Source organism: Lipomyces japonicus (genome assembly GCF_038497905.1).
Source record: "Lipomyces japonicus strain CBS 7319 unplaced genomic scaffold V1514scaffold_8, whole genome shotgun sequence".
Classification (NCBI taxonomy): Eukaryota; Fungi; Ascomycota; class Lipomycetes; order Lipomycetales; family Lipomycetaceae; genus Lipomyces; species Lipomyces japonicus.
In genome coordinates this window covers 190,141-214,600 of record NW_027117820.1, presented here as the reverse complement: position 1 = coordinate 214,600, position 24,460 = coordinate 190,141, and the positions used below count along the sequence as shown (strand labels likewise).

At 42.5% G+C, this 24,460-nt stretch overlaps 12 protein-coding genes and 1 non-coding gene across 13 annotated transcripts; 8 read left to right on the top strand and 5 right to left on the bottom strand.

The window, feature by feature from the left end:
* Positions 1-16: 16 nt before the first annotated feature.
* Positions 17-1,787, top strand: V1514DRAFT_277346 (uncharacterized protein; the record flags this gene model as incomplete). The annotated part of the gene is made up of 6 exons (XM_066924952.1): positions 17-59; positions 123-212; positions 271-666; positions 734-848; positions 905-951; positions 1,126-1,787. The coding sequence occupies 6 exons, from the start codon at positions 17-19 to the stop codon at positions 1,785-1,787; spliced, it is 1,353 nt and encodes a 450-aa protein (XP_066784846.1).
* Positions 1,788-2,165: 378 nt separating this feature from the next.
* On the bottom strand, positions 2,166-3,425 carry V1514DRAFT_326992 (glycoside hydrolase superfamily; the record flags this gene model as incomplete). Its single annotated transcript, XM_066926895.1, has 1 exon — positions 2,166-3,425. A coding segment is annotated over one exon (905 nt), but the record flags the coding sequence as incomplete, so codon positions are not given.
* Positions 3,426-3,534: 109 nt separating this feature from the next.
* V1514DRAFT_326990 (acyl transferase/acyl hydrolase/lysophospholipase) lies at positions 3,535-4,871 on the top strand. Its single transcript, XM_066926894.1, has 2 exons — positions 3,535-3,700; positions 3,756-4,871. The coding sequence occupies exons 1-2, from the start codon at positions 3,607-3,609 to the stop codon at positions 4,667-4,669; spliced, it is 1,008 nt and encodes a 335-aa protein (XP_066784844.1). The 5' UTR covers positions 3,535-3,606; the 3' UTR covers positions 4,670-4,871.
* Positions 4,872-5,076: 205 nt separating this feature from the next.
* On the top strand, positions 5,077-6,982 carry V1514DRAFT_346549 (Calreticulin family-domain-containing protein; the record flags this gene model as incomplete). Its single annotated transcript, XM_066929272.1, has 2 exons — positions 5,077-5,226; positions 5,411-6,982. The coding sequence occupies 2 exons, from the start codon at positions 5,077-5,079 to the stop codon at positions 6,980-6,982; spliced, it is 1,722 nt and encodes a 573-aa protein (XP_066784843.1).
* A 273-nt stretch (positions 6,983-7,255) lies between these two features.
* Positions 7,256-8,854, top strand: V1514DRAFT_225896 (aspartic peptidase domain-containing protein). The gene is made up of 2 exons (XM_066924723.1): positions 7,256-7,624; positions 7,686-8,854. Exons 1-2 carry the CDS (start codon positions 7,354-7,356, stop codon positions 8,678-8,680), a joined length of 1,266 nt encoding a protein of 421 aa, XP_066784842.1. The 5' UTR covers positions 7,256-7,353; the 3' UTR covers positions 8,681-8,854.
* Positions 8,855-10,126: 1,272 nt separating this feature from the next.
* V1514DRAFT_t24 lies at positions 10,127-10,198 on the top strand. The gene has a single exon. It is a non-coding gene; the product is annotated as a tRNA-Pro (tRNA).
* Positions 10,199-10,249: 51 nt separating this feature from the next.
* Positions 10,250-11,911, bottom strand: V1514DRAFT_350866 (transcription initiation factor IIF, beta subunit). The gene is made up of 3 exons (XM_066929426.1): positions 11,575-11,911; positions 11,222-11,516; positions 10,250-11,141 (listed from the first exon to the last, which is right to left on the bottom strand). Exons 1-3 carry the CDS (start codon positions 11,872-11,874, stop codon positions 10,678-10,680), a joined length of 1,059 nt encoding a protein of 352 aa, XP_066784841.1. The 5' UTR covers positions 11,875-11,911; the 3' UTR covers positions 10,250-10,677.
* Positions 11,912-12,096: 185 nt separating this feature from the next.
* On the top strand, positions 12,097-13,562 carry V1514DRAFT_318565 (uncharacterized protein; the record flags this gene model as incomplete). Its single annotated transcript, XM_066925892.1, has 3 exons — positions 12,097-12,276; positions 12,344-12,661; positions 12,735-13,562. 3 exons carry the CDS (start codon positions 12,097-12,099, stop codon positions 13,560-13,562), a joined length of 1,326 nt encoding a protein of 441 aa, XP_066784840.1.
* Positions 13,563-13,631: 69 nt separating this feature from the next.
* V1514DRAFT_277396 (uncharacterized protein) lies at positions 13,632-13,982 on the bottom strand (the record flags this gene model as incomplete). Its single annotated transcript, XM_066924956.1, has 2 exons — positions 13,632-13,700; positions 13,761-13,982. Coding segments are annotated over 2 exons (291 nt in total), but the record flags the coding sequence as incomplete, so codon positions are not given.
* A 2,469-nt stretch (positions 13,983-16,451) lies between these two features.
* On the bottom strand, positions 16,452-18,873 carry V1514DRAFT_290574 (uncharacterized protein). The gene is made up of 3 exons (XM_066925303.1): positions 18,724-18,873; positions 18,565-18,651; positions 16,452-18,501 (listed from the first exon to the last, which is right to left on the bottom strand). Exons 1-3 carry the CDS (start codon positions 18,726-18,728, stop codon positions 16,605-16,607), a joined length of 1,989 nt encoding a protein of 662 aa, XP_066784838.1. The 5' UTR covers positions 18,729-18,873; the 3' UTR covers positions 16,452-16,604.
* An 87-nt stretch (positions 18,874-18,960) lies between these two features.
* Positions 18,961-20,282, top strand: V1514DRAFT_326976 (putative acetoacetyl-CoA thiolase). Its single transcript, XM_066926893.1, has one exon. The coding sequence runs from the start codon at positions 18,987-18,989 to the stop codon at positions 20,211-20,213; it is 1,227 nt and encodes a 408-aa protein (XP_066784837.1). The 5' UTR covers positions 18,961-18,986; the 3' UTR covers positions 20,214-20,282.
* Positions 20,283-20,531: 249 nt separating this feature from the next.
* On the top strand, positions 20,532-22,206 carry V1514DRAFT_277378 (uncharacterized protein; the record flags this gene model as incomplete). Its single annotated transcript, XM_066924955.1, has 4 exons — positions 20,532-20,669; positions 20,739-20,813; positions 20,890-21,592; positions 21,716-22,206. The coding sequence occupies 4 exons, from the start codon at positions 20,532-20,534 to the stop codon at positions 22,204-22,206; spliced, it is 1,407 nt and encodes a 468-aa protein (XP_066784836.1).
* Positions 22,207-22,440: 234 nt separating this feature from the next.
* Positions 22,441-24,349, bottom strand: V1514DRAFT_326974 (uncharacterized protein). The gene is made up of 2 exons (XM_066926892.1): positions 24,291-24,349; positions 22,441-24,209 (listed from the first exon to the last, which is right to left on the bottom strand). The coding sequence occupies exons 1-2, from the start codon at positions 24,322-24,324 to the stop codon at positions 22,891-22,893; spliced, it is 1,353 nt and encodes a 450-aa protein (XP_066784835.1). The 5' UTR covers positions 24,325-24,349; the 3' UTR covers positions 22,441-22,890.
* Positions 24,350-24,460: the final 111 nt, after the last annotated feature.

The following is a 24,460-nucleotide window of genomic DNA, read 5'->3' as shown; positions in this document are numbered from 1 at the left end:
AAGACATTTATATTTGATGTCTGATTCAGAATTATTGGAACAGATAGCCAGCTTGGCAGGTAAATACCGTTTTTTTTTTTCTTTAAATTTCATTGTGGGTTGGTGCGTCTAACAGATCACAGGAGCTATTAACCGGCACAAAAATAGTGGCAGCAGCTATAACAGTGATCATGTTGTTGTTCGTGGTCGCGGGACATACAGAGGCGCACGAGGTAAGTCTTTTAGTACGTGCTTGTCAAATTTTTTTTATATTCTAACTTGTTTCGACAGCTCGTGGAAGAGCTTCGATTTACCGAGGATCTGCAGTTCCTCACCGGAATCGTACATTAGTGCTCAACAAGCCGTCCGCGTCAGCGCAAACATTGGATTCAGCAGCCACGCCAGCCGAACCTGCAGAGCCTTTGAATCCCACGTTTGTCAAGAAGCGTGATCGGCATATGCAGCTTATTAACTCCAGCGTATATGACGGTCTTGCTCAAGCTAGAACAAAGGCGATAGAAGAAACCCGGGTGGCCAAAGCGAAACTGATTGAAGAAAAAAAAATGGGGCGACGGGCGGCACGTGAAGCACTGAGGGCGAAAAGGGTGGGTCAACTGGAGCAGGTCGAAATCAATGGCGTCAAATACAGGGTCGAACGTGGCGGCAGCAAACTGATTCGTGACACCGGTATGGGCTTATTGTGCTATCGCTTTTTTTTATGAAATTTAGTTTTTTGTTTAACTTGAATGAGCAGTAGAAGATACAGTAGCAAGTGCGCCAAAGAAAGTTGTTGTTGGCGGTGTTACATTCTTGCGATCAAAGACTGGAAACCTATGGCGAAAAGGCGTTGTCAAATCGAAAACAAGGCGGTACGACGGAATTTTTTTTTTTTTTAATTTCAGAACTCGTTTACTGACGTCTTAAGGATGTTGAAATCGATCGATCAACCGTGCAAGTATTTTACAATGACTGGTCATATCCCTTTTTTATTACTTTTGTTTTGTCTTTTTTTTTTCACTTTTTATCTTCGTTGTTTACGTCAGATTTCTATGACTATTTTTTTCCACAATACCCATTCTGGCTGCGAACATAAAACACAGAAAAGAAACAAAAAAAAAATGTTCGAGCTACTAACTAGGTTTATAGGAAGCTGTGCCAGGGGCTTATCATGTCCGTATAATCATGATCCATCACATGTGGCCATATGTCCACAATATTTGCATAACAAATGCCAAAACCCAACCTGCGATCTTTCGCATACCCCATCGGCGCATAACACACCCTTATGTGTTCACTATCAACGAGGTAATTGTTCGAATTCACAATGTAAGTATACTCACATGAACGTTTCACCCAACGCAAATATTTGCAGAGATTTTGCTTTGAATTTGTATTGTGATGCTGGTGATAAATGTGACAAACGACATGTGTTTGAATGTCCAGATTTTGAAGAAACAGGCAGCTGCCCGCGAGGTCCAAAGAAGTGCAAGCTCCCGCACATCGTACGGGCCAAGGCCGGGCAAGTCTCCGAATCCGGAGACGGAATATTATTTACGGATGATAATGTGTCTGGTAATACTGAACTGCCTAGTGATGTTTTGCAAGCCGTTCGGGAGCATATGCTTCAAGATGAGCGACAAAATCAGGAAGCTAAAGATGATGACGACAACGATAGTGACGATAATGATAGCGAGGAGGAGGATGACGATGCAGAACAGGAGGAATTTGACTCAGATGTTGTGGACCAAATTGAATCTGACAGCGATGTCAGCGATTTGGATGGTGAACGTGAATTTATTCGATTTTAGCAAATAAATAAACGTACACATTAAAGAATAGTATTGTGAGTTTTAACGCTCCAAAAAAAATCACAAATTCACAATAAAGAAAATACATTTTAAAAAGTTTTTTAAATGTCCAACTTGGTCCTTAGTAAATCTGGTAGTCTACAATCTACAAATCATGTATTTAACTGACTTGGCAACATATACAACCTCTCAACTTTTTGCAAGTTAAGCTATTCTTCTACAAACTCTCAAAAATTGGGGATTCAGATGCATGCTTGGTCGGTTAACAGAGATATTCAAACCTGCAACAATGCAAAGGCACGATCTGTGACTGACACTGCATGCCGTAACTTGTCAAAATTTAATTGTACAAGAAGCATTAGACAGGCAGCTTGTTAGTAAAATAATGGAATTTTTTTATATAAAATTATACAAATCAGGTAACTAGACTAACTTGAAATTAAGCCAGAATAATAACCACAACATGGCGAAGATCGAAGGAATAGCCTTGGTCATATGCAAACGGTATTGTTTCGAAACTCTTGTTTTCAGCAAATCAAAAATAGTATTGGATTTTATTCATGACTCGATAGATTCGTCTTGGACCGGATGCCGGAGCAATAACAAGCTACTAATGAACTCCAACAGGATGACATTTCAATGTCTTTCACAGCAGATAATGACAACGACAGACTTGCAGTAGAGATTAACGAATTGTAAAAAAAAAGAAAATATTAAAGAAATAAATTTTATGTTATGAACTTATGCAATATTCTACCCAATTATCTAGATTCATGTTTTTGATAACAGTTGAAAAGTTTGCACTAGAAGTATTTGCACAAATAGTTTGCAATTGCTTTTGGGTAACATCATTATTGTTGTTGATGTTGTCGCCCTTGGGATATTCAATATGAAAAACGGGTTTGCCTGTTTCTATGAACGGACGATACGATTCGCATTCGGCATATTGAACGCATTGTTCGTTGACGCTCCATTGAACATCGTCAATAACATTTAAAATAATGTCGGCAGCGTTTTTAAGCCCCAAGGAAAGATTCCGCGCATGACTCTCATTGGCAAGAAATTGGACAAAATTAATCGCGTTATTTTTTGAAAGGTTGAAGCCGTTGTCATTGTCGTAGCCGTCAATGTTGTCCGGATCAACTCCGTCACATTTTTTGTCATGTGCCAAATCGAGACGGTGTTTCATGATGCGCCTGACGTTAAGTGAGCTAACGTTCAACCAGCTCTCGCCTGGCCAACCATTTAACGGCGTGCCGATGTCGGATGAGCGGAATTCCGAGGCATCAGGTCGCCAATTTTCATATGATCCGGCGGAAAAGTAACATATTACTTTGCGTTCGTGATCATGCAACTGAGTGATTGTAGAAGAATTGGTATCGAACAGGTCGACATCGTAGATTTCGGCATCAATCGAGGTATCGTTAAGTGGGAAGGCAAGCTCAATCTGCCATTTCGAGCCCACTGGAGGGGACCAAATGGATTTGGCGGTACCCGATGAGTTAATACTTGATGACACGGATAACGACGTGTCATGATGTCTTGTCAGGCCCACGCCTAAACCGACTCCTAATGAGACACCAAGGATAATAACGGACAAAATCACAATTATGCCAAATTTAGTTCTATTTTTCATGTTTAATCATTGTAAAGAGCATCATCATTTCAATCTATTGAATATATACAAGCCGCACAAAGAAAGTCTAAAGAGAGGAAAAATCAAAACAAAGTCTGGTGAGTAAAAATATAAAGACGGCATTGCCCTAATCCCAAAACGGTTTCAACAATTATGTTCTAAACTTGTAGACACATACATGTGATGGTGGTTCGGCCAGTGGTACATGGATTCAGAAGGACGCGGTGGCCATGTTGTCGTCGATTGATTCACGGAAAATCAGCTGGATTTTTCCCGGGTCGGTTACAGATCCCAGATTAAGATTTGGTTGCCGGTGCTAATATTGAAATCAGGGCAAGGCCAGGAGCGTCCAGGACAATTAATTGAATTTCAAAAGAAGTTCCCTCGAGAAGCCGCAGAAGCAGTTCAAGCACTGCGACAAGGTTTGCCAGGGTCTCAAGGAGAAGCAGTAGAACGGTTCTTGCTAGATGAGACAACAGAGTACGCGAACGACACATCAATAGCGCAACCGGCAAACTTGGTATGCGCCGTGGCAGCATATAATACGAAAAAAACCGTACATGATTTTTTTTTAGGACATTCGCTAGGACAGATATCTGCTTTTGTGGCGGCTGGCGCGTTGAGCTTCAAAGACGGCGTGACTGTAGTCGGGGCGCGTGGGCGGGCAATGAAGGCGGCAGTGCCAAACGATGGTGATGACTACGGCATGGTTGCGGGTCTGATTCGCGCCGGTGGGACAGATGCGAAGGAGCGCATCATGAATGCGTTGGCAAGGCTGCGAACCAGCGGGGCCGTACAGGGTGTGGTCGAGGTTGCAAATTTAAACTCGCCAAGCCAGATTGTGCTATCTGGACATGTGAAAGACTGCGGACGCGTGCTGAAAGCGGCAAAGATTGTGGGAGTCAAGTTGCAGGTTGCCATCCCATTCCATTCGTCGTTGATGGTATTGGTGAGGGAACCGATGGCCGCAGTAATTGCAAACGTGCATGTCGGGGACGCTCAGGTGCCTGTTGTGAGGAACGACACGAGCCAGCTAGTCATACAGGCTGATGAAGTCAAGAAGGCCATACTGGTCGGTTGCTGGGCTCCGGTTGACTGGGTCGGCAATGTCGAGCGGGTGGCAGAGGCCGGTGTTACGGCATTCACGGGCTACGGCCACGGCGTGGACGTGCAGGCTAAGCTGGTTTCCTTAATTGTTAATAGCCGAGATAATCACTCCTCTTGTAGCGTTGAGACGTGTTTTTGACATACGCGGGCAAGGGGAAATGGTAGGCTACAAGGTTGCTTGTCCGGCCCGTTATTGCCATAATGATGATGATCACAGTTTTAGCAGGACTATTTTCGGTCACTAACGGACAGCGAACCAAGATCGATTAAAATTGAAAAGTAGTTAGTTCACAGTATGATTACACAATAAAATGTAAACCACGCACGTGCGTTGTATATGACATTGTGAGTATGCATTTACGCCGCAACTATATTTTGCAGTGACAGATTCGCCGCACCGCAGGCAAAGTTGCCAGGTGTCAAACTCACACTATGCGGGGAGGCGCTTGTATACCAGCGGATTCTGTGCGGTTCTTTGCCTTTCTCCAATCCTTCAACTCAGTTCAACTCAATCCCATCTCCCAACGCCCAACACGCTTGTTCACGATGCGCGGTCTTACCTCGTATTCTCTTTATCTTTTGGCTGTCACTCTTGCAGCTGCTGGCGCAAGAGCTCAGGAGGAGGCCGAATTTGATGAGTTTGTTAGCCAGCCAGAGGTCACCGAAGTCACTGAAATTGCGCATCCTACGTTTTCTGTAAGTGCCAATCAATTTCTCACTTGGTCGAATTTTAGAAGATTCATGATATCGGGAGTTTTATTTTTTATTTTAATCCTGGCGTTCTGATTCGATCGTTTGTTACGGAGTTCAGAGCTTTGCTTCGATTTAATATGCACGCAACGTACGCGCTCGCGTAGTGACCGTTACTAACACAATCTAGCCTTACGCTGGCAGTACCGAATCTGCAGTGCTGTTTGAGCAATTCATTGGTGACTTAAACGATCGATGGAATCCATCATCGGCTAAGAAGGATACCGAAGACGGCTCTGAAGCGCTTTCCTATGTTGGTCATTGGGCTGTTGAAGAGCCTACTGTTTTTCCTGCTTTTTCTGGTGACAAGGGTCTGGTTGTTAAGGATCGTGCTGCACATCACGCAATCTCTGCCAAGTTTGATGCTCCTTTGGACAATACCGAAAAGACTCTTGTTCTTCAGTACGAAGTCAAGCTCCAGAATGGGCTTGAGTGTGGAGGAGCTTATCTGAAGCTATTAACTGAAGACTCTTCTCTTCATGCTGAAGAGTTCTCAGACAAGACCGGCTATCAGATCATGTTTGGTCCGGACAAGTGTGGTTCAACTAACAAAGTCCATTTTATTGTTCGCAGAAAGAGTCCAGTCACTGGTGAATACGAAGAGAAGCATCTCATTGGTGGGCCACATGCTATTATTAATAAGCTTAGCAACCTTTACACACTTATTGTTAAGCCGGACAGTACTTTTGAAGTTCGCATTAACGGTGATATTAAAAAGGCTGGCTCGTTCTTTGACGAGCTCAACTTTCAACCATCTTTTAATCCACCCAAGGAGATTGAAGATGCTGAGGATGTCAAACCAGAAGATTGGGTTGATGACGAACTCATTCCTGATCCATCTCAGGCTATCAAACCTGAAGATTGGGATGATGATGCTCCATATCAGATTCCAGACCCTGAAGCTGTGAAGCCTGAAGATTGGGAGGAGAAGACTTCAGAATTTATTGAGGACCCTGAATCATCCAAGCCTGATGACTGGGATGACGAGGAAGATGGAGAATGGACCGCGCCTTTGATCCCTAATCCCGAATGTGAAGAACATGGATGTGGCCCGTGGAGTCCTCCGTCTATCCGAAATCCAGATTTTAAGGGCAAGTGGGTTCAGCCTACGATTGCCAATCCTGATTATAAGGGACCTTGGTATCCACGTAAAATTGCTAACCCTGACTACTACGAGGACTCTACTGTTTCCAACCTCGAGCCTATTGGTGCAGTTGGATTTGAACTTTGGACTATGCAAAACAATATTCTATTTGATAATATTTATATTGGACATTCGGTTGAGGAGGCTGAGGCTATTGGCAATGCCACATTCATCGCCAAATACGAAATTGAATCACTTGAAGAAGAGGCCACCAGGCCGAGCGTTGACTCTCCGTCAACTGAACCTTCTCTGTGGGATTTGTTCAAGGCAGACCCTGTTAACTTTGTCACTGAACAGCTTACTATTTTTTTCACCCTTTTCCCTCGTGATCCTGTCTACACTATCAGGGCCTATCCGGAAACCGCTGTCGCACTCGGTGTCGTCGGCGTCACTGCGTTGGCAATTTTCTTTGGCACCATCTCCGCCTTTTTCGGGTCGAAATCTGGTGCGGCAGTTTCTTCATCGGGAACTTCTGCTGAAGCTAAGGTCGATAGTGCTGAAGGATCTAGCACTGGTACGGAAGCGTCTGCTGCCAAGAAACGGTCAAAAAAGAATTAACCATTTAAATGCTTTTAAAAAATTATGTACATGATATATGATATATAGGTTATTTTAGGACGAAATTTTAAAACAATAGATGTCCGAATTAAATGTACGTCTGAAAATATTGGCAAGAAAGTTACGAAAACAGAAAACTGGCGCGCCCCCTGAAAGTGTGTGCGCCACCGTCAGGGGTCCGAGCCGCACGCCGTGGCTTGCAATGTGCCCGATTAGGAAACGACCCTGCCAACCGAGAAAAATCCTCATTTTTGCAAGTTCAAATAATTCTAGTATCTGATAATATATTTATATTGTTTTCATTGTTCGTTTTGACCATTTTAGTTGACCATTTTAGTACTATTAGCTTGATAAGCAAGTAGCTGGACGAGATGATCAGCTTTTCGTTAAAGACGCTCCTGGTATGCGGGCTAGTCGTGGCTGAGGGCATCTCGTTCCCAATAGCGCAACGAATGGTTACGGACCATGTTGATCATCCTCACCTTGCAATTCCACCAAAATATCGGACCGGACCAACACAAAATTTAATTCAGCTACAGTCTAAAAGAGCATCAATAGGAATATCACGGAAATCTGCTGTGTATACGGTTGACGTTGCCGTTGGCACGCCGCCGCAGATGCAAACATTGCTTGTGGATACAGATAAGTTATACCTATCTATTAATAAACTGCAATTTTTGTTGGTATTAACTTTTTTATTTACGTAGTTCTGATGTTGTTATATATTCTGCTTCATCGGATCAGTGTTTATTATCTGACTGGGGTTGCAGTGGCGGATATAACCCCATCGCTTCATCAACATACGAAAAGATTGATCATCAGTTTTCGTTTGGATTTGCAAACCACAGCAACACAATTGCGGGATCGTTTGTCAAAGATGATTTAATTCTTGAAGGTCTCGTGGTTTATGATCAAGAATTCGCATTGGTGGAATCATCGCTTCTGGATTTTGATATCGCTGGAGTCCTTGGCTTGGGATTTAAGTCTCGGCAACAATCTGACTTTAAATATGAAACCGTAATTTCAAATCTTCATAATCAAAAAAGCATTAATCAAGGTCATGTATTTTCACTTTATCTTGGTTCGCGGCATGATCAAAATAACAAATTGAACCTGCCGAACGCGTCGTTAGATTTGGGTTACCTTGATCCTGCAAAATACGCAGGCGACCAAATGACGTTCATGCCTTGCAAGTCAACCGACAATTTTTCAGTGCAAGTTAGTGACATTCGGTTTATTAATAAAAATAACAAATTTTTCCAGCATGGTGGTTCAACTTCAAATAATTTTGCATCTCTTGAATTATTACTGGATTCCGGCACGATTGGAATTATCTTGCCAGACAACATCGCTGATCAAATTGCGTCATCAATCTCAATAGATGCCGAATACGATCTTTCCCTGCCTGGATATCGTATTCCCTGCAATAGCATGTTTAAATCCAGGTCCAGCCTAGAATTTGATTTCATGATTGATTATGAAGGTAAAAATATAAAGACAATTAAAGTCGCACTTCCGGAACTCGGTCGCCGATTGCAAATTCAAAATGAAATGTGCGTTCTCGATATCGTGCGACAGTCAACGTACGGTATTGGGAATATCCTCGGAACCGCATTCATGTCCTCGGTTTATGCCACATTTGACATGGAACACCACCGGGTAGGATTGGCACAAGCTGCGTATTATAATCAGTACTAAAAGTACTTGTTATTGCATAAATGGTTAATTGGCGTATAATTTGTTTTTCTTAAAATTAGTTTATATCATTATTTTTGTTTTAAGGTTTACATTGTAATTATAATTTGCAGGTCTCGGCTCGATATTCCAGGTCAGCGAAAAGCATTAAAATTTCATATTTCTGTCGATATGAAAATATAAATGAAAATTCTACTGTAATACTATTATACCTCTCTTAATTTTGACCCTTCACATAGAATTTTTATTGCTTTTTTCTTTAAGCCACATTTGATGTACAAGGCTAAATACTTAAAACACTTGTAAGTAGGTCTAGTTGGTGTCCTTCTGGCTGATTCTTTTTTGCAAGTTTATCAACTTTTTCGTGTCCCGCAAGATCACAATGAGATGGGAATAAGAATAAAAAAACCTTTTTATTCTATTCCATGGCAAGAGCAGCTCCTCAAATAGTGATTCCTGCCAACATAGCCGGGGTAGACACAGAAATGGCAAAGGCAGCAGGCGAGAAACCCTCCCTTTTGAAGTGTCTGATGATACACTTATCCAATCCTTTTTCGAAACCTTCTCCTTCGGGTGTAATTTTTACCCCCTCACCTCGGGTATGGTCGTCATATGGCTTTTGAAGTTCACTCCGCTGTTAATGTCAGCAATATCCTCGCCAACTCGGAATGGTGAAAAAAAAGGGGAGCCTCGGCAATCAAGAGGTCGAAGCCTGTCGAAATGACCTCATGGGATCCATTCTATTGTACTTGAGTGAAAGCCGAATTTAATTTACTCATACATCACGGTTCCCTCATTCGAGACCTGAATAATGCGCTTCTTTTTTTTAAATATTCTGGCATAACAAATGCACCCTCCCATTTACCATCAAAAGCAAGCCAATCGAATTCACATGGATACGGTATCCTGAACCTACACCAGCAGGATGTGTTTGAACATATGCTTCTCGACGGCAAAAAAAACAAATTTTATTTCTAATCACAGCATGGGTTAGTTCTTTTTTTTTTTTTTATCTTAACTAGGACACTAGGTGCCCCTGACGTGTATTATTTATTCATAATATCGAAAAAACAGAAGATTATAGACATCAACAACAATGAAAACGTTAAATCAGTAAATCACGATATAAACAGTAAAAAAAAAGTAACACATTGACAATTATAACTGACAAGCACTGATGGATGCACGGGCAAAAAACTCGCGGAATAAGAGAGCATCTTGTGCTTCCTCCCCTCTAAACGGAAAGCGACGTCGGGATCGATGTAAGTCTTGGACTGCAGATATAACCGTTGCGTGGAAAGCTGCCCGTGAGGTTGCTAAGGGGCCGGACATAATCTCTTGCCGTGTCCACCGCGGCCAGAGAGGCGCGATGAAATCGCAGTTGAAAAAGGTTAGGGTACAGAAAGTTAAATTAAGAAAACCGTAAAAAAATTTAATTCAAATATAAGCGGCCGTGTGGTCTAGTAGTATGATACTCGCTTTGGGTGCGAGTGGTCCTGGGTTCAATTCCCAGCTCGGCCCTTAATTTTTGTATTTTTTTTTCTGCCACTATTAATCTTTATTTTATTTTATTTTTTTTTTGGCTTTAAAAGGACGAGCATGCCTCTAAGTTGAATTGAAGGAGGAACTTGCTATGATTTGTGCAACAATTGCGCTATTTCTAGATATCTGGACAAGTAAGAATCATCTTCTAATTCTTGGTATTGTTGGTCACTGGCACACAGAGGATTTCGATCAATATGCGGTCGGACCCCGACCTGTAAGTTTTTTTTACTAAATTGGCGAAAATTCCCAAGATACAAATCAGTCAGAACAATGACTCTGAGAAACTGAAATTTTTTGGAGTTCATTTCAAGTAAGAAATTTACATGGTTGTTGCATCGTGGGTTTATTTCCTTGTAAAATACCAACACAATGAAACCACATCCACAAAATTAATGCAACTAATATTTAGTTATAGCGTGCCCTTTAACCGTACTCAAAATAATCTAAAGTACATATTAACCCAAATTTCTGCCAGATTTGTATTCCGATTTCAAGCTGTATTTCAAAGAATATGGTCCTTTCTTATTCAATATTGCAATAGAGTCCAAGACTTCTTTAAGATATGCTTCGGGTTGGCGTGTTCTCTCCTTCAGCGACCTGAGTGCCCAGTAATCATACTCCTCAAACAATTTAAATAATAAATCGAGAAGTTCGTTTCTTGGAATTCTTGATGCTTTTCCTTCCTGAGTACGTTCCTTTTCACGTTTCTGAGCCTTTAAAAATACACTGTTGTCTCTCATGCTTGGGCCTGTCAACGCAGAAGTTACGCCAGGTATTTCATCAAGTAAGGTAACTTGAGGTCGTTGTTTCTCTTCCGACATTTTTTGGCGTTGGGCGACAAAGTTACTATAGTTTTTGTCATTGGTGGACACCGTCAGAGAGCATTCTGTAGATATTTTCCCAATAAGAGAAGTTTTTTCTACCAAAAAAAAAAAAAACCAATTGAATTAGCCATGAACATTGTCACCATTCGTAAAACAAAACAAAAAATGTACTTACTTGGAATATTTACCCGTTTAAATGGTTGATATCTTGCACGCTTTTTTGATCTCTCATTATACTTTCCGTAGCCATTATCTTGTCCATTTACGGTCCTATTTCCAGTTCCAGGTGCTGATTGCAAATTCGCACCATCTGTTTCGTCTGAGGCTCTGGTTCGAGCAACTTTATTGTATCCCTTCAAATTTTGTTCAGAAAATACATACGTGTTGTTAACACCATGATTTGAAACAGCAAGTCTGTATTCGTGAGGTAATAAATCTGTACCGGGAAGATCTGCAAGTATTAATTTCATCTGCATCGGTAATTAGCAAAAAAAATTGGAGTAAACATAGTCGGTTCCCTTGACATACTTCTCTGCTTTCTCCGGGTTGAACGGTTACTGTCCCCAGATCTTGTTCATTATTTTCGTTTTCAAGTTCAAGAAGTTTGTCTCTTAAAAATTTTGGCATTCTAACTAACCAAACGTTGGTGTTAACAGCGCTCAGATCAAGATCACCCGAGTCTTCATAAACATCTTCGTCGCCATCGTCGTCGCCGTCGCCATCGCCATCTTCTCCCACCTGCGACATCGGAGATAAAGAAACATCGTCTTCGTATCCAACATCCACGACCTCTATTTTCTCCGGTTTAATTTGTGTTGCAGATGTCATAATTATACCGCAAAAAAAAAAAAAAAAAAAAAAAAAATAGACCGTCAAAAATCGGATTTCCTTAACTTCCCAGCTTTGAAACTCGTCGTATTTGCGTTGGAGGCCCGTGACTTGGTATACGCGGGGCGTAACTTTCAGTACGGAGATGTTTGCGGTATTGCGGGGAAGAATAGCGACCGCGAGAACTTAACTTGCTATCGCTTCTTAGTTTAAACCGGATCCATGAGTGTGGTTCCTTTATTGTCGCTGCCAAGTACTGGATCTTTTTCTTTTTGTCAATTAATAAGCTCGGTTGAACACTATCAGTTACTTTCAACAGCAGACGTTAATCGGGCGAGGGTCAGAGATGTGTTGAAACGAGCAAAAAGAAACAACAACAAAGACAGTCTTGAAGTTGTGAAAGTACGTGTTTGGGAGTTTGTTGTTATCAATTTTATCATGCGATTCTAATTTTTGCAAAAATAAAAAGGCTTTGGAGGACTACATACCTTACTTGTTCAGTATTAAGGATGGACTAGAAGCCGGAGGATTGCAGCTGGATCATGAAATCGGTGAGACCCTTGATACAAAAAAATTTCAAGTCAGATTAGAAACTGATAGATTAGTAACTTCATGGAGAATGCCGTTTTCTGGTAGCTCACAATTACATGTGGTTGAACCACAGCGAGTGGAATTGCCAACCATATACTTTGAAGTTTTCATGTCCGTGCTGACTTACGCCTTATCTCTTCTTACCCTTGCAGAGGAAGTATATCAAACGTCTTCTGCGGAAGACAAGTGGAAACAAGTATTGTAATTCTTTTTTTTTTTTTTTTATTTGCAAAAATGTTTTTATAATTATTTCTGATGTTTTATAAAAGGCTACCACACATTTGTTACTTGCTCAATCAATACTGGTTTATTTATCTACGCATTCATTGCAACTTAATGCCCCGGTTCCTTTGGATTTGCAAGCTTCGACGTTCACGCCAATTATTAATTTAATATCTGGATCACTTCATCTTTTGGTAATTTATAAATCACTTTCATCATCCACAAGCAGCAGCAGCAACAACAACAACAACAACAACAACAACAAGCCACTGTCTGCGGGACTGATGGCACGCATTTCAATATTTGCTCAGGAAAAATTTGGCACTGCGTTATCACTGTTGCCGTCAAACCTTCAAAATCATTCAATTGAAACCTGGATTCAAGATGCCAACCGGTATTCTACCGCGCTTGCTGCCAAATATTTGGCGATCGAGCGAAACGGGAGAGATGAAGTTGGCAGAGCGATAGCCTTATGTGTCGGAGCACGAAATGCAATTTCGTCAATTTCGGTGTTTAAAAAATCTAAAGAATTATTATTGAAAAAATCTACTTCGAATCCATTCACATCATCGGCTTCAAAAAATCCGTATTCAAATAGTTTTATTTTTTTGAAAGATCGCATAGTACAACTTGATAAAGAGATTGAAGAGCTGGAGAAACAATATCGGACACAGAACGACAGAATATCGTTTCAGGCTATAGCTGATGTCAAAGATGTCATGCGGAGTTGGCCATCTGGTCGAGAAGTGGTGGCCGCAAAATCAGAATGGGAGCCTTCAAAACGATTAATTGAATGGGATAACTATTCTGATAACAGCGTCCAGCAAGGATCTAAGTCACAAATCAGTTATAGCGGTCAGGGCTCATACTACTGAGAATTTTTGACATATTTAGCATTAGTTAAATTTGTTTGATTAAAGTAAAATGTCAACAAAATTAGCATGTTAAACAAATTCGTCAACCAATATATTCACTTCTCCAAATTCATTAGCAGCCTCAAAATCTTCCCAGTTCTATAATGAGGACTGATTAGTGGTTTCGAATTCCATAAAAGTTAAATTTATACAACTTACTCCGACGATATCTTGACCCTTAATCACTCCAGGTAACTTCTTGCCTTTTGAGCTTCTTGCCCATAGCTTCTTAGCTTTTTCGTTCGTCGCAACATCGACAACCTGGAACTTGTAACCATATGCTTTCAGTATCAATTCCAATCGATTTGTTCCTTGGAGAATGTTGCGACCAAATATTGTTCCTCCCGTAAATGATGTGTAGATGTATAATTCTTCGGGCTCTTGATTAATAGCTTGTGAGGTACTATTTAACGGAGGGACTAGGGGCACGCCTCGAGGCCTTTCTGCTTGCGGTTGCAATTTAATTTCTTGTGATATAGAAGCCTTTTGATTTGAAACGTCTGTAACTCCGTCCAGGTCATATGAGTCAGATTCGTTTCCAGGAATTAACGAGGTATCCAACTCTTTATTCGCAATATTTGCTAATTCTTGATTTTGCAATGAAGTATTTTCCTCTGGTTGAGCTTGCCCTTTGCTATCGTTCGTAGTATCATGCCCCGATGAAACATTTTCGTCCGTCAAAGATGAGAACTGTTCAACCTCGGGCACATGCAATATATCTGTAATAGTATTGATCTCAGGCTCAACATCGAGTTCAGTTTTATTTTGACTCAAAATATCTAAAAGTTCTGAAGTAGGAATTGTGTCAGTTCCAGTTACTACTTCCTTGTCTGAAGCATCTTGTCGACTATCTCTTGACGAATCATCTTCACTATTAATCACATTTTGCAAGTCAATTGTCTTGTCGTCATTTGGCGATTTTGATAAGTCATTCACGTGAATGATATTGTCTGATTCAGTCGCCTTAGATTCAAATATAGCAATTTCTGCGGGCACTGCTTCTTGAATAGAGTTAACGTTGTCCGTTTGAGGCTTTCCATCAATTTCATTGATATTTTCATTCAAATCCACAAAAGGCTGATTCTTAGTTTCAAATAAAGTCAAATCATTTTTGAAGTCTGAAAATTCAGGTTCAACTGCATTGATATCAAGAGCATCCGAATTAGAGAAATCATCATTTTCTTGAAACATGGACAGGTGTTTGTTATTTAAATTATGGTTTTGATCATGCCCCGATAGACTATTATCAGCGGGAACTTCATCATGTTGCTCTTGCAGGTATTGCTCATTTTTCAAAGATTCATAATTATCCTCGTGACTAACGTCGGCCTCGAAGGTATCACTAACTTTATTGATATCGAGTGATTCGATTGTTTTAGAGATTTCTGATTCTAAATCGATAGCAGGTGAATCTAAAGGATTACCTGAAAAGTCAATTGTTTCAGTATTTTGTTCATTGAAATCAATAACCTCATCTAAGAAATTGTTGTTATTTGATTCGATTGACGTTTGCTCATTGTTTGATAATTCGCCGAGGTCAACAAATTCTGACTGAACTGGACCTTCACTTTCGTCAATAAGAATTACTTCAGTTTGATTCATGAAATTTTTAATATCTAACACTGGTCTTGACGGACCTTCAATATTACCATCTTGAGATATAACAGGCGACTGTTCTTCTTGAGAGTTTACAAAAACATCTGAATGTTGCTCGTGTGAACTCGCCCCTGGGTTGATCTCGTCTATAATATTTAATTTTAAAAATTTATCCGTGCCATTCTCAGAACTGAAAGAATCTTGAAGCAGTACCGTTTCTGGTGAATTAGATTCGACTTGGTTTTCCTCCTTCAAAACAACATCTGAGTCGGCAGAATCAGTTTCCAAAGTATTTGCGTCCATAATCAAACTGATTTCTTGCATCTCTTCAGTTTTCTCAGTCAAGTTAATATCTTTTGTCAGTTCTTTGTTTTCCTCAGCAGTTAATATTTCTGTAAGACTGTTTTTTGATTCGACATATAAATTAGATTGCAACCTATCACCGTTCAAATTAGTCAATGCAGGTTCAACATTTAAAGCGGGCGTTTCCATATAATTATTTAATATGTCTATGGACGAATCATCTTCAAGCTGGTCAAGATCATTATCCTCAACCTCGTCATCATTTGACAATGTTACTTTGCATGAATCTTTGTAGTTTTCCTTATCCGACTCATCGACAATTAAACTGTCATTCTGTTTTGTCAAATCATAGCTTTCCATGTGAGCGTCAATAAGATCAATTAGCTCATAATCATCGTTCTGATTGTCCGCTTGCTCGTTATCGCCTAGATCTTGAGGCTGTTCTTCTATTTCGATTTTTGCTTTGGGCGTGTAGTCAGATGTGCTTAAATCTGTAAACTCTTCCTGTTGCAAGTAATCTGAGTGAGTGAGTGCAGTTTCAGCATTTTGATCCTGCTCCAATGTATCGCCAGTTAGTTGTTGATGTTGATGTTGTTGTTGCGCATCGAGTTCCGATGATTTATTGACATCGACATCCACAAACGAATTGAAGTCGCTATTCGATACATACGACGTATAGCTATCGTCCATTTATCGCCAGATATATTTGATCGATTGTAAAGAAAAGTGTTGGAACCCTTGTACCATCAAGTACTCAATCAGGTAGGATAAGTGACGTAGATGGTTTGTGTTAGCCCCCCGATGCTAACCGCGTGGAAATCAGAAATCCTATTTCTGAGCTGCATTAAACCCATTTAAAAAAAAACAATAACAGTTTGCATGGCTAACAATTGAATATATATAATTAGGCAGTCATGAAATAATTTGACAACTCAGAATAATGTTATTTCACACCGAATCATGATTTATTTGATTTATTAGAATAGAACTATTGACTATGACATTTGGGGAAGATACATAATGTAACAAAAAAAAAAGAAAAATGAAGTGCAAAGGTTAGATAATCTACTCTCGTGCACAATAGAAAAACAATCCATCTATATTCTATGCCGCAACGGTCTCAGACCGTGTCTCGCCTTCCTCTGGTACGGCCTTTGTACTCTCTTCGACTGGTGCTTCACTTTCCCTTTCCGATCCAGCCTTTCCCGCTTCTTTATCTTCAACCGGAGCTGTCGCATCTTCTTTAGTCTCAGCAAATTCTTCTTTACTGACCCCATTGGACTTGACCAGCAATAAATCCTTTAATTTAAGTAATTCATTCTCTAAAGCGTCTATTCTTTGATCCCTAGCTGCCAATTCCTTAGCATTGACCGCTATGATTTCTGAAAACCTATTTTCGTAGCTTTCTAAAACCTTTTTGGCATCTGAAAAATGCGAATGCAATGCCTCGAGTTTCTGCTGAACCACCGATGGGCCCTTAGCTGATGACTTTGTGTCCTCAATTTTAGTGTCCTCAATTTTAACAGGCACAATCACTGTCTCTACCGACTTGGGTTCTTCTGCGTTAAAATCAACCGGCACTGCCGTCTCAACAATGCTTGATGAAACTTCAGGTTCATCATTCCATGAATTCTCTTCGTTAGCAAATGCACTGGAAACCTTGACATCTTCTGTATTGCTAGCTTTTGTCAGTAGGTCATCAACCTTGGAGTTATTCAAAGTGTTCTCCAAGTCCTTATCTTGAGCTTTTGGTTGAACACGAACTTGTTCAGTTTTCACTGGCTCGACAGGCTTGACAGGAGCAGGGTTTGTTTTCACTGGTTCTGGCTTGGCAACAACAGGCTTGGAAACCGGAATCTCACTAGCCACAGCCACAGGTATCTGACCTTCGTATACAGCTTCCAGTGATATAAGCTTGGGAGCCGCATCTTTACCTCCAAACCATTCTGTTGCAGAAATGGCTGGTTCGGCGCTTGGACAATCAGGATAAATATCACTTTGGAAAGTCTCGGCTCTTCGAGGAACGATGAACTGGATAGGCTCGATTAGGGAATCATAAACTGACTTGTAAACACGAACGACTTCATTATCGTGAACCGAAATGCCACGCTTGGGCATAAACGCAATGCCACGCTGAGGCTCGGTTGATTTGTACTCGGAAAGAGGGAAAAGGTCGTCGTTGTCGTATTCGTAGTATCTGATGTTACCATCACCTTTACCAGCCAAATAAAGGATTCTAGTACCGGCATCATAATAAGGAATATTGATACCGGAAGAGGAATCAAGATGAAAAAAATCATTGATTGGGCCCTTGGCGATGTCGGTGGTGTCCCAAATCGCAATTTGTCGATCACTCATTTTGCTGAAACCGGTTGTGGCAACCCTATCAAGTTCTCCAAGCCAGACCACGCGCGAATTTTTTGCACCAGAATGACCAGGACCTTCAGATACGATGGTTTCGGATCTGGGATCCCAGATTCGAATTTTCTTGTCACGCGAAGTGGTTGCGATGAGTGAACCAACGTAATTAAAAGAAAAACTTAAAACAATGTCTTTGTGTTTAAGCGTGGTCTTGGGCTTTCCCGATTCGACATCCCAAAGCTTGACGGTATAATCGCCAGAAGCTGAGGCAAGCACGTTACTGGCGGTCGGGTGAAAGAGCACATGGCCAACTTTGCGAGTATGGCCAGACAGCTTCGAAACAGGATTGACATCAACAATCGGAGAACCTGGTTCGGTATGAAGACTGAAATTCTCTGGCACTCTCCAGATGCCGATTTTGCCGTCATCAGACGCGGAAGCGAGCACGTTATCGTCAAACGGGTTCCAATCGGTATCCAGAACAGTAGCAGTGTGACCACGAAACAAAGGAATCTGATCTGGAACTTTGCCCTTCTCTTCTAACGGAATCACGGCAAACGCACCACCACCAGAAGCATCCCAATTCACGGACAGATATTTGGGATTAACCTTGATGAGATTTGAATCCCAGGCGTTTTTGCTGGCGTTAACCAGTTAATAAAAAACAATTGAATTGACCATGATAACGACAAATCCTACTAACCTGACACGAACATTCTCATAGGAAAGTTCCTTTTTGGCAGGCTGGCCGTAGACGTGCCTGTACTTTGATGAACGAACGAACCTGCCACTACACTCCAAGCGTTAGGAAGCCGCCGCTTGGCTACCAAAAAAAAAAAAAAACAAAAGCCAAGCTACGTACCTCATATTTGAAGAAAGCTAGCAAGCACAACAACGATTATTATAAAATTGGGAACGGAACAAGGCCGTGCAAGAACATAATCGTTGCTGTTGTCGCCGGCCCAGCCACTTAGGTGCATGCACTCAACAGCAGTGCAGATATGCCACATTTGTTCCGCGCACAGCTGGTGCGGTGCGGCTCGGCTTCCCCGCAAAATTATCATCCAATCCCGAATTCGTTTCCAAATTCAAAAAATTTCACAATTCAACAACTAAAACTTACGCATGGGACCTTCCGGCTTTTTTTTCCCCGCGACAAAAGCGATGAGCGCGTCTAGTGCGTCTGTTTTGATTGTTTCGGCAGCTCGCACTGCGGTGGGAAAGTTCAACGGCAGGCTTAAATCAGTCACCGCCACCGAGCTCGGTGCGATAGCTGCCACTGCTGCTATTGATCGAGCAGGTATTGAAAACAAGTCACAAATCTCAGAGCTCTTTTTTGGCCAGGTTTTGCAAGCAAACGTCGGGCAGTCACCAGCCAGGCAAGTGGCCATCAAATCCGGCCTGCCGAGCTCGGTAGACGCGACCACGATAAACAAGGTGTGCTCTTCGGGCCTCAAGTCCATCATATTTGCATCACAAAACATATCGAGCGGCAACGCGCAAGTCATGGTTGCAGGTGGAATGGAAAGCATGTCGAACGCGCCGTATTACATTGCCCGGGGCAGCACGTCATTCGGGCACACGCTAGCTACCGACTCCATCTTACGGGACGGGCTCTGGGATCGTTACAATGACATGCACATGGGACTTTGTGCAGAAAATACCGCCGAAATGCTTAGAATTTCAAAAGAAGCACAGGACAAGTTTGCACTGGAGTCATATCGCAGGGCTCGCAACGCAATAGAATCCGGCGTGTTCAAAACCGAGATTGTGCCGGTTAATGTAAAGACCAAAACCGGTCCGGTCGTGTTTGAAACCGATGAAGAACCAGTGTCGGCCAGTCTCAATCTGGAAAAACTTCCGGGATTGAAATCGGCATTTAAAAAAAATGGCACCGTAACAGCTGGGAACGCGTCTCCGATTAGCGACGGCGCCTCAGCCTTGGTGTTGGCCTCTGAGGATGCATGCAACAAGTACGCATACGCATCTCCCCTGGCCCGGATTGTCGCCTACGCTGATGCTGCTCGCGATCCGATTGATTTTACGATTGCGCCTTCGTTGGCGATTCCCAAGGTGCTCTCAAAAGCTGGTCTTGAACTCGACGACATGTCGTTGATTGAACTCAACGAGGCATTCGCTGTTGTTGCGCTGGCTAACATCGGCCTGCTGGGGCTGGACCTCGACAAGGTCAATGTCAACGGAGGCGCGGTCGCGCTTGGACATGCAATCGGAAGTAGCGGGTCGCGAATCGTGGTGTCGCTCGCTCATGCGCTTCAACCAGGCCAATACGGCCTGGCTGCGATCTGCAACGGCGGCGGAGGTTCGAGCGCACTCATTATCCAGAGACTGTAAATGTAATACCACCCCATATATATAATTACTCCAAACTATAATGGTAAATATATTTATGTCTTACTACGATTCACATTGCACACATGCATGCTATCGAACATTGTTCGATTAGATTTCCATCGCGTTCGGCCGCCCGGCTACGAGCCCCTCACCATCCCGTTCGCCGCTGCGTTTTTTTTCGTTCTTCGAGGACGTTGCGTTGATTGAACCCACAGCTTGCTAAGTTGCCGTTGGTACACGACTCAATTGCATTTTCTCATCAATCAATTGCTGCTTTTTGCCTCTTTTTTTAAAAAAAAATAATTTTTCGATTCGAGCATGAGCGGAGAATACGTTGACTCAGCTCCTCGAGCTGCTGCCGAGGATGACCAGGTTGAGGTCTCGAAATTGGAGATCGGTTGGATCTTTGTGCAGTCTTTTTACACCACCATGAATACCAAGCCATGGCAACTTCATGTGGGTTGCAATTTAAAATGTCAACATTCATTATATTTATGTCTTGTCTAATTTTTTTTTTTTCTTTAGCAATTTTACACCAAGAAGTCTACGCTCATTCATGGAGTGGAAGGCGAAATAGTTCCTCCTTTGTCTGGACAGCAGGTACGTTCTTCGTCTTTTTTTTTTTTTTTTTTTTTTGGGCATCGCCTGGGTTGGAGTTAACTGGATGACATTATAGCAAATTAATAAAAAATTTGAAGAACTCAACTTGCAAGACTGCAAGGTATTCGTCAGCAACGTCGATTCTCAGCCTTCAGCAGACAACGGCGTTATCGTTCAGGTTCTTGGTGAAATGTCAAACCGAGGCGGTCCGTCAAGAAAGTTTGTGGAAACTTTTTTTTTGGCTCCGCAATCCAAGACTTCGTATTACGTATTGAACGACATTTTCCGTTTCTTGAAGGAGGATGTTGACTCTGACTTTGAAGATGAAGTTGCGGCTGAAGATGCCCATTCTCACTATGAAGAGGAGCCTTTGCAGGCTCCCAAGGGCGTGTATGCTGCTACTACTGCTGCTGCTGCTAATGTTGCGACTGGTCAAACTTCATCTTTGAACGAATCTGTCGATAATGTTCAGACTTTTACGCCTGGCCCGGAATCTGTCGAGCAAGACGAGGCCACGATTCAGGAGCACTTTTCGGAAGATCATTTGTTGGGTCAGTCCGAGCAAGAACCTGCGGTTGAGATTGCGGACGAAAGACATGCCGCCGTGCCCGTACACGAGTACGAGTCTCCTGTTGACGAGTCTTCCAATCATACGCCGGTGCACAAGGCGTCATCTACTACTCCAGAAGTTGCATCGATTTCGTCAGACGCCGTTGCCGTGCCTCCATCGCTCGTGACGCCTTCTGGTCCGGTTTCTTGGGCTGCACTCGCTGCAAAGAGTCACGAAAACTTCAAGCCTGCTACGACGGCTGCTCCGGCAAAGGTTTCTAATCTTACTCAATCTCAGCCTGCTTCGTCATTGAGTGCACCCAATCCTTCTGCCAAACCAGCACCAGCACCAGTATCAGCGCCAGCACCAGTATCAGCGCTAGCACCAGTATCAGCTCCAGCAACAGCTCCAGCTCCAGCTGTTGTTCAAGCTGATGAAAAAAAGAGAGACACCTTTTCGGCCTACGTTAAAGGAGTAAATGAGAAGGTTGTTGATCGCGTGCTTAAGGATGCACTATCCAAGTTTGGAAACCTGAAGCATTTTGAAATCTCACGTGCTAAAAATTGCGCGTTTGTAGACTTTGACAGCGCCGCTGCTCTTAAGTCTGCATTAGATACTCACGTACTCGATCTTGGTGATGCTACCGTGTACGTTGAGGAGCGCAAGATCAGAGCTGCTGCCGGAAAAGGAAATAGTAACAACTTTCAACGTAATGGCCAACCCGGCGGACGGAAATCGAGTACTGCTGGCGCTAACGTGATAAATGGCTTAAACAATACTGAAACCAAGGTCCGAAACCGTCAGAATATTGGGAAAAAGAAACAACAGCAACAGCAACAATGATGAAAGAAAGATGTTTGTTTAATTACGCCACATTGATCTAAAGAACGTAATTTAGTTGTGTTGCGTTGATTGTCTGGGGGGGGATATGGAGTTTCAGGAAACGGCTTCCAAAAAACAAAAAAGGATATATATAGACTTACAGGAAAAAGTTGTACCTTGTGTGTGTAACTATTTGCTGCACATATGTATTGGAAAAAGTTGGGATGGAGGAATTGTTGACCGCATAATATGTGAACCTTTGTTTTTATATTTAGTTCTTGCCTATATTAATAATGTATTATACCGTAATGCTACCTTTTTTTTTTTTTTTAATTTTTTTCCAAAAAAACAGGTGATTTTTTACCTAACGTTGCTGGATGACGCCAATATGTTTACAATGCTATTAAAATTACACTTGATGCCTGTTTCGCGCATTTACATAATTTACTACTAGATAAAATGGGGATATCGTAACGTCAAGTAATACATATCCCACCTTCTGATCCGACTTTGAAGGCCTTAGTGCCAAGTGATGGCAGGTTCCATAAAAACACAGTTAGCGCTGTGCTTGCGCTAGACGTTTCCATAAACCCGGCATCTCTGCGGATTATGATAACCGAAATATTGAATGAATCCAGGTGTCAAGATAATGCCTGGATGGCATAGAAGCCGAGTGTGAATGTATAAACGAGATGCGTGATTGTGCTATCCCAAGGACCAATATTCAAGCCTGGCCCCGTTAGGTACCAGCAAGCCATCAGTCATGGTCACAGAATTCACAGAAAAAGTATCCATCCACTTGAGTGCATGCGGAATGACTTTAAACTTGGAGGTTGATAATTGGCACTGCAGCGGATTGCCGGTCCAGACCGAAAATAGCTTAACCTTGTTAGATTGATCTGCCACGGCTAACAACGAGCCATCGTTAGACACGTCAAATCCGTGGCCGAACGTGTGCTGATTAAAGTATCCCTGGTAGGTAATTACCGGCATGGACGATGATGAAGATGATGCAGAATTTGATTTTGCAAAGCGAAGATCGTACATTGATAAAGAGTCATCTAACCCGGCAGTGATGAGAAACAAGTCGTTAACAAGTTTCATCTTTGTGATTGCAGACGCATGAAACAGCGATGGCTGCTGCTGGCGTGCGACGCGGGAGTCAAACACGGTAACGGCGCCATCCCTGGTTCCGGCCAGGTATGCATGAGGTTGAAAAGATTGCAACGCAAACAGGTCGCTTTTGAGCTTGAACGTGCGCAATGGCGGGTGAGAATGGGAATGAGAATTTGAAAGAGAGCAAGGGTAGAGCATGAGACGGCCGGCGCCGCCGATGGCCAGGTGGGTGCCAGGAATGATGGACACGGCAGAGCAATGGGCATGGGTTGGAACGGAAAATTTTTGAATGCGGTACCAAATCGATGAAGACGAGGACGACAAGGGCAATGAAGATGTGGTTGAGGCATTATCGGAAGGAGCGCACACCATTGCGTTAAAGTCATTGTCAGTATAAGCGGTCACGACCCGAAACGAGCCGGATTGAGATATTGACGCCACCTGGCCGCCAAACTCTGCAAACGGGGTCGTGATGTCGAGCTGGTAGGTAGACTCCCGCAGGAACCTTGTGGCATCGTATTCCTTGTAAACCCCATGCACGTTGCCGACCCAAACCATGGGCGACGATGGCGAGGATGGCGATGAAATGTCGATGCAGGTCACGCCGACCATGTCAAGCCGTGCCCTGTGCCAAAGCGTGTTAGTCCTGGCCAGCCGGGCAGCAAATGCGCGAGCCTCGAGCTCGCGGCGGGAACCGGTGGACAAAGACGCAGACAAGGACGCGTGATCGGCCAGCCTGGTGCGCGACGGCATTGACCGACGTGCTAAATGATCATCATGCGTACGATTGCCATAATGGTCTGGCTTGAGCCGCTTGGCGATGCGATCCGGGGTATAGAACGTGCTTGATGACGCACCACCAGCGCTGCCGGAGGGCAGGACCTTGAAATATTTCCGTTTTTCCTCATCTGCAAATGAACATGAACCAAGGTCAGTTTTTAAAAAAAAAAACCATAATAACAATATTAGTAATAATAATAAAAGATTACCGTAGTAATACCCAGGAATCTCGACTGCCACCATCGTTGTGGATCAAAGTCGGTCGTTCACGGTCGTTCACGGTCGTTCACGGGTTTTTGTTTACGTTAACGTGGCGCTAAATATTACTTAAGCATTACCTAATCAAGCCCAAACCCTGGCTACTATTTTTACCCTCATT